Consider the following 7218-nt stretch of genomic DNA (forward strand, 5'->3'; position numbering starts at 1 on the left):
AGTTGGCCCTCTTGAAGTCCCAGCTTCTAGTGCTTGACCTGCTGCACGTCCCCAGACCCCTGATCACAAAGCAAAGGATGGAGTGATCACTCGCATCCAGAGCTCCCCTAATCTGTACTTCATCTATCAGCTCCTCCCTATTGGTCAAGACCAAGTGAAGGATGTTTCCCCCCCTCGTCGCCTTTCGGACCCTCTGTGTGAAAAATGCTCCCTCAATAGCTTCTAGGAAGCGATGTGACCTGGCTGTCACCGCTGAGTGAGTCTCCCAAGTAATATCCAGGAGATTGAAATCTCGCATAATTACTGTCTCTCTCTCCTGAGATATCCTTAGAATCTAGTCTGTCAGGACATCATCCAGGGTCTCAAGGTGACCTGGAGGGCAATAACATACCCCCACTGTCAGGTCTCTTTCCCTCTCAAGACCCCTAAGTTTCACCCAGGCTGCCTCTACTGAATCCCTATCTGTGCTGCATTCTATCTCATCATGTGTGACAATTACTCATTCAATTATTTTGCTGCCCTCACACGGAAGCAGAACACACACACATGTGTAAGCATTGCATGTGACAATCCATATGCAAGCTTCTTTTCCTATAGCTGTCAAACCAAGCAGTCTAGGAATCTGTGTAGCAAGAATCAGTCCACACACCCTGTAGTTTCTCCCACTACACAAAGGGCAGATTCGCACATCATGACAACCCCTTGTGCTAAATCACAGCAGTGGGTTGCCCTGAAGTATGAGGAAGTTTCAATGAGCCTGACAGACGACTGAGCTCATCGCGGTTGCTCTCCAATCTGCCCCAGCCTCCTTTATTCTCATTCTTCCATGCAGCATCCCAGGGGACAGGGTGGAAAGGAAAGAAGGTCCTCTCTTTGACAGCTGTGATGGTGAGCTGAGTTCAGCTTTCTGTGTCTGACAGTCTCTGCAGTGTAAATGGGACTCACACGCTGAAGAACATCGGAAAGAAAGGGGAAGCTAATCAGGCACCATGGCCTCCAGCTCCACTCTCAGGCATAAAGTGGGGAATCAGCTGGGCAGGACTGCAAAAAGGAGCTATACTGATAAGCTGATTCCACACTCCACAGCAGGGAAGCTTCTCACATGCTGGGTGGGGCAGGGCAGGAGAAATCAGGGCTGCCACTCCTTCCCCCTTTCTGCTGGAGAGAAAGCCACTCATGCAGGAGCAGGGAAAAGGAAGCCTGGGCTGCCAAGTGCAGACCATTTCACCAAGCTCAGTTGCTCCTTGGAGGCTTTCTCTCCAGTAGAAGAAGGCAAACCCACCCTCTCCTCCTGCTTGGGAAAAAAGCACCCTGGCAGGGGCCATGTTGGGGTGTTGGATGCATAGCAGACTGACTTTCTTCCAAGCAGAGGAAGAGGGGAAGACCGTGCTTGGCCCTTCTTCCTAAGGCAGCACCTCCCAGCTGATCCTTCTCTCTCCTGCTCACCCCTGAGAATGGGCAATCAGCTGGGCCGTTCCTGCCCTGAAGATCGCTGGGGCAGGAGGAGGGAGAATTGAAGATGCCTCTGACAGCAGAGTCCAATGGGGCAGCTATCAGTCACATTCACACTCTCTGGCTAGCAGCTCTATTGCTTTGGCCTTTCTACCATGAATGGGTTGTATTGTCTGGGTTTGGACAAAACGACAAGCAAATATGATAGGGAGAAATCACAATGGTCAATCATCCGGACTAGACTCATTGATCTCCCCACACCTTGTTTCCAAAAGGGAGGTACCCTTAATGATCATACTAAAAATATTTCTAGGCCGTCTTTCAAGATAGCAGCCCTCTTAAAGAAGCTAATAATAAATAGTCTGAGACAATTTGATAAAAGCAATTTTCTAAGCTACACCAATAAAAGCACACACACTGAATAAGGGGAAGGCCACAGCCTTCCTAAAAGGCAATGCTCTCTAAGTGTGGGGCTACTGCAGAAGAAGTACTTTCTCATGCATTTGCTCAACTAACTGCCTTCAAAGATGGGAAGGGCCTCTCTTGCTTAGAGACCCTTGCAGTTAAGTCCAAAGACAGAAATTGTTAAACAACAAAATATGTAGTCGAGTTGCCTACAAAACACCTATGCTGGGTATTTGTTTCACACAAACAAAAAGATATCCTCCACCCAACCCTACTAGTTTACAAACACTCCATAGGGTGCTTCTTATTCGACAGACATAATAGAGATTATAGAGAGTAAAAACTAAACCAGGAGCTGACTGTGGCCCAGATCATGAGCTTCTTGTTGCAAAATTTAGGCTTAAATTGAAGGAAGTAGGGAAAAGCACTAGGCCACTCAGGTATGACCGAAATCATATTCTTGATGAATATACAGTAGAGGTGGCAAATAGATTTAAGGAATTGGATCGGATAGACAGAGTGCCTGAAGAACTATGGATGGAGGTTCGCAACATTGTACAAGAGGTAGCAACTAAAACCATCCCAAAGAAAAAGAAAAGCAAGAAAGCAAAATGGCTGTCTGAGGAAGCCTTACAAATAGCTGAGGAAAGAAGGGAAGCGAAAGGCAAGGGAGAAAGAGAAAGATACATCCAATTGAAAGCAGAATTCCAGACAATAGCTAGAAGAGATAAGAATGCCTTCTTAAATGAACAGTGCAAATAAATAGAGGAAAACAATAGAACAGGGAGGACCAGAGATCTCTTCAGGAAAATTGGAGATATGAAGGGAGCATTTCATGCAAAGATGGGCATGATAAAGGACCAAAATGGCAGGGACCTAACAGAGGCAGAAGAGATTAAGAAGAGGTGGCAAGATTACACAGAAGAACTATGCAAGAAAGAGCTTACCGTCCCTGATAACCACAATGGGGTGGTCACTGACCTTGAGCCAGACATCCTGGAATGTGAAGTCAAATGGGCCTTAGGAAGTCTGAGCAACAACAAAGCTAGTGGAGGTGACAGTATTCCAGCTGAGCTATCGAAAATCTTAAAAGACGATGCAGTAAAAGTGCTACACTCAATATGCCAGCAAATTTGGAAAACGCAACAGTGGCCACAGGATTGGAAAAGGTCAGTTTACATTCCCATCCCAAAAAAGGGCAATGCCAAAGAACGTTCAAACTACCGCACCATTGCACTGATTTCCCATGTTAGCAAAGTGATGCTCAAGATCCTACAAGCTAGGCTCCAGCAGTATGTGGACCGAGAACTACTAGAAGTACAGGCAGGATTTCGAAGAGGGAGAGGAACTAGAGATCAAATTGGCAACATACGCTGGATAATGGAGAAAGCTAGGGAGTTCCAGAAAAACATCTACTTCTGCTTCATTGTCTATGCTAAAGCCTTTGATTGTGTGGATCACAAAAAATTGTGGCAAGTTCTTAAAGCAATTGGAGTATCAGACCATTTTATTTGTCTCTTGAGAAACCTATATGTGGGTCAAGAAGCAACAGTGACAACTGGACACGAAACCACTGATTGGTTCAAAATTGAGAAAGGAGTTTGGCAAGGCTGTATACTGTCGCCCTGCCTGTTTAACTTCTATGCAGAGCACATCATGAGAAAGGTGGGGCTAGATGAATCACCAGTTGGAATTAAGATTGCCAGGAGAAATATCAACAACCTCAGATATGCAGATGCCACCACTCTAATGGCAGTAAGTGAAGAGGAACTAAAGGGTCTCTTGATGCAGGTGAAGGAGGAGAGCACAGAAGTCGGCTTGAAATTCAACATTAAGAAAACTAAGATCATGGCATCCGGTCCTATCACTTCCTGACAAATAGATGGGGAAGAAATGGAAGTAGTGACAGATTTTATTTTCCTGGGCTCCAAGATCACCACAGATGGGGACTGTAACCAAGAAATTAAAAGATGCTTGCTCCTGGGGAGGAAAGCTATGGCAAATCTAGACAGCATACCAAAAATCAGAGACATCACCCTGCCAACAAAAGTGCATATAGTCAAGGCTATGGTTTTCCCAGTTGCAATGTATGGCTGTGAAAGCTGGACCATAAGGAAGGCAGAGCGCCAAAGGATTGAGGCCTTTGAATTGTGGTGCTGGAGGAGACTCCTGCGAGTCCCTAGGACCACAAGGCGATCAAACCGGTGAGTCCTAGAGGAGATCAACCCTGACTGCTCTTTAGAAGGCCAGATACTGAAGATGCAACTCAAATACTTTGGCCACCTAATGAGAAGGAAGGACTCCCTGGAGAAGAGCCTAATGCTGGGAACAATAGATGGCAGAAGAAGAAGGGGACGGCAGAGAATGAGGTGGCTAGATGGAGTCCTTGAAGCAGTTGTGTGAGCTTAAGTGGACTCCGGGGGATGGTGGAGGACAGGAAGGCCTGGAGGAATGTTGTCCATGGGTCGTGATGGGTCGGACACGACTTTACAACTAACAACAAATAGAGATGTTGTTTGCAAGACTGAGAGAGAATATTAATGTAATTCCAAAGGTTTGCATTTGCTTTAAAATAGGGACAACACACTTCTAATTCTTGGACTTCTGACTGGATTCCAGGGTAAGTAGGCTGTAATCTTGGGGTTGTGTAAAGTGGTCAGTTAAGAGGATATGCCAAAAGAAGGCAGTGGTTTGCATAAAAATTGCATGTTAACTTCTGTTCGCCAATGAAAATTTAGAAATGATTACTAGCATATAAATAGGCAAATGATACATGTCTCAATGATCTGGTAACCCGAGTGCCTGTTTAGTCCGTTGTCCTTTCAATAGTTCCTTACACTGGGTTTGGACTGGACAGTTCCTACAGTGGAGGACACTTTCAAACAGAAGCTTGTCTTCTGTAAAGCAGGGCATGTGACCTCCTTGGGTTGGGTGACACTACTCCAAAGTCACAGGACTTTATCCTTCTCTAGCTCTTGGTGCATGTAGCAAACCCTGCAACTCAGGCACCAGCAGGATTGGATCACAGAACTTACACCCCCTGTGAATCTGACCATCAAGGCTTCTAGCTGCTGTCAAATCATCAGCCAGAAGCAACCCAGTGCCAAAAGGCTGGGCTTTGGTGGCATCTGCCATCCCCCTGAATCATCCTTTTGAATGATACTTTTAATCACAGAGAAAAATGTGTAACAACCCTATCCCATAACTGAATCCATTGTCCAAACTGAAGATGTGAGCAACTGTGTAAGCAGAGGCAAAAACCAAAACCCCAACTTTTTTGTTTTTCAAATGGCACAAGACCAGATGAAAAGCTAGGCTCAATACATACTCACATGCAAGATGGCAGCAAGGAGAAAGGACAGACCAGCCGGGCCTGGGGCTCAGCAGAGGGGTCAACACTGAAGCATGTCTGTTCTATCTTTTTAGTCTGCCAGGTACTGAGTACCATACTATAAATTTAAAGGAATAACAAAACAGGGTGCTGGGGAATGGTGGGGTCTGTAAGCAGCATTTAGTCCCTACATTACACTTTGTAATGTATTTTGTGTACATTATCTGAACATGACTTATTTTTGCTCATGATCTCTCAATGTTTTAAGTTAAGTTTCAGCTTAGGAAATTATAAATAAATCTCCAACTATGTAACCAGAGCAAATCATGCAAATAAAGCAAGGTACATTGATGAAATGTGTGCAACCTATTTCTGAGATATTTTATGTGAATAACACTCTGCCCATATGAATACATAGAAGCTGTTGTGTACTGGAATAGCTAAGTAGTTCATTTGTTAAACAGGAAGGCTCCCAGTTCGAATTCTGCTTTTCCTGGGCACACACTGGATGACTTTTGGGAATGCACTTTTTACCGGTTGCTAGGCTTACCGAAATTTAGCACAGAAAGTTCTTTTAACAACCTGTATTAAACTTCCCCAAACTAGCAGTCTTCAGATATGTTGAACGGAAACTCCAAGCACAGCCATGCTGTCCCAGAATGATGGAGGCTGCAATCCAACACATCTGAAGGATGTTAGAATGCAGAAGGCTGCTTGAAGCTCCATGTTGGCTGGGGAATTGTGGGAGTTATAGGTCTCTCCCTCTCCAAAACTCACATGACACTCCTGAAGTACTATATAGTTTGGATTATGAGACTGTATTATAGCCTCTGCTCTTATTCTTCAACAGGCAGTGTGCTCTGGCAGCCCTTCGGGATGTCCAAACCTATCTGAACATGGAAGAAGGGCAAGTAGCGGTAAGAGAGCAAAGGCCCATATATGGATCCAGAATATCATCCTCTTGCCTCCACTGCACCCTTGTTCAGCTGCCTTCTCCTCCCTACTTAGGTTTTTGATGCCACAAACACCACGAAGGAACGACGTGCTCTCATCCTGCAGTTTGCCAAGGAGAATGGCTTCAAAGTAAGCAATAGCATAAAACAGGCCGCGGATGGAGTACTTAGGGCAGTGGTGGCAAGCCTATGGCATGCATGCCACAGTGGGCACAGAGAGCCCTCTCTGTTGGCACTCAAGCCAAGTCGCCCCAGCATCACCCCAGCAACCAAGCATTGGATAACAGCATATATAGGGGCCATGCGCATGCTCGGAAAGGAGTAGCGGTGCCAGGCAATGATGTCACAAGCCACGACTCATTAGCCGCAACTCATCCGAGCTTTTGCATGGCCGGTCAGTGCGCTGCCAAGCATATATGTACAGAGTGTCCCCAAAAAATTGACATTCATAGTCAATTCTCACTCAAATGATCTCAAATTTTAACAAAATGTTTAAAAACTAACTAATGTTAGTTACACGATGTTACACAAGACATGCTACAGTGTGTTTGGCAGGAGGTGGACTATCGTCTTGACATGTGTCATGTCACAGGCAGCGTGCATACTGAACATTTATGAATCTTTGTGAAATCGATTATAAAATCTACATCCCTTTGAATGTCTTGTTTGAATTTTGGTAAATAAATCTTTTATTGTTCAACATGAAGCTTATATAATTTCATTGCCTAGGACATAGAAACATAGAAAACAGAGCGAGTCAGAAGGGGCCTCCCAGTCCATCTAGTCTGACCTCCGGCACCAGCCGGCTCCACTCACGACATGCCCACCATGTGCATGTCCAGCCTATCCTTGAACACCCACACCGATGGGGCCTCAACGACCTCTCGTGGAAGCCCATTCCACACCCTCGGGGTCCTGACTGTCAGAAAGTGCTTCCTGGCATCCAAACGAAACCTTGGCTCCCTGAGCTTTGCTCTGTTGGAGCATGTCCTGCCTTCCTCTGCAGGGGAGAACAGGTCTCTACCTATCTCCATGTGACATCCCCTCACATACCTGTATGTCGCCAACATATCCCCT

General features: G+C 45.6%; 1 protein-coding gene across 1 annotated transcript in view; it reads left to right on the top strand.

Moving 5' to 3' along the window:
* Positions 1-7218, top strand: part of PFKFB1 (6-phosphofructo-2-kinase/fructose-2,6-biphosphatase 1) — a 21469-nt gene that overhangs the window by 748 nt on the left and 13503 nt on the right. Inside the window, exons 2-4 of the mRNA XM_044443417.1 lie at positions 833-888; positions 6016-6105; positions 6197-6271. Of these exons, the coding sequence (XP_044299352.1) occupies positions 833-888; positions 6016-6105; positions 6197-6271 (221 nt within the window). The remainder of the gene's footprint in view (positions 1-832; positions 889-6015; positions 6106-6196; positions 6272-7218) is intronic.

This window comes from Varanus komodoensis, unplaced genomic scaffold (assembly GCF_004798865.1).
Source record: "Varanus komodoensis strain SLA01 unplaced genomic scaffold, ASM479886v1 scaffold42, whole genome shotgun sequence".
NCBI lineage: Eukaryota > Metazoa > Chordata > Lepidosauria > Squamata > Varanidae > Varanus > Varanus komodoensis.